This window comes from Apis dorsata, unplaced genomic scaffold (genome assembly GCF_000469605.1).
Source record: "Apis dorsata unplaced genomic scaffold, Apis dorsata 1.3 scaffold_270, whole genome shotgun sequence".
NCBI lineage: Eukaryota > Metazoa > Arthropoda > Insecta > Hymenoptera > Apidae > Apis > Apis dorsata.
The window spans coordinates 14,258-14,583 of record NW_006263548.1 but is presented as its reverse complement, the minus strand read 5'-3'; the positions used below and the strand labels follow the sequence as shown (position 1 = coordinate 14,583).

General features: G+C 40.2%; 1 protein-coding gene across 1 annotated transcript in view; it reads right to left on the bottom strand.

Moving 5' to 3' along the window:
- Nucleotides 1-326, bottom strand: part of LOC102681946 (RNA-binding protein 38-like) — a 22,591-nt gene that overhangs the window by 15,188 nt on the left and 7,077 nt on the right. Inside the window, 1 exon segment of the mRNA XM_006616741.2 lies at nt 100-160. Coding sequence (XP_006616804.2) covers nt 100-160 — 61 coding nt within the window.

Genomic DNA, 326 nt, shown 5'->3' with positions numbered 1-326 from the left:
TTTTTTTTTTTTTTTTTTTTTTTTTTTTTCGAATGCAATTCTTTCTTATAAGACAACTACTCTTGGACAAAAATCACATCAACGTGTGTGTAGACTCACCCATATTGGCCGGGAAGAACAGCGGGGTATCCAGCTCGAATGCCAGCAGCGAACGGGAATGCTGAAATCATAAACAAGTACGGAGTTAATCCTATTTAAGTTTCTAATGGCCAGCCCTGAACTCGAGCCATCCCCCCTCCTCCCTCGTGTAAATCGAACATCCTGCTCTTTCTTAAATATATCGCTCTATCCTCTCCTTTTTATCCTCTACGTACATACACAACAAA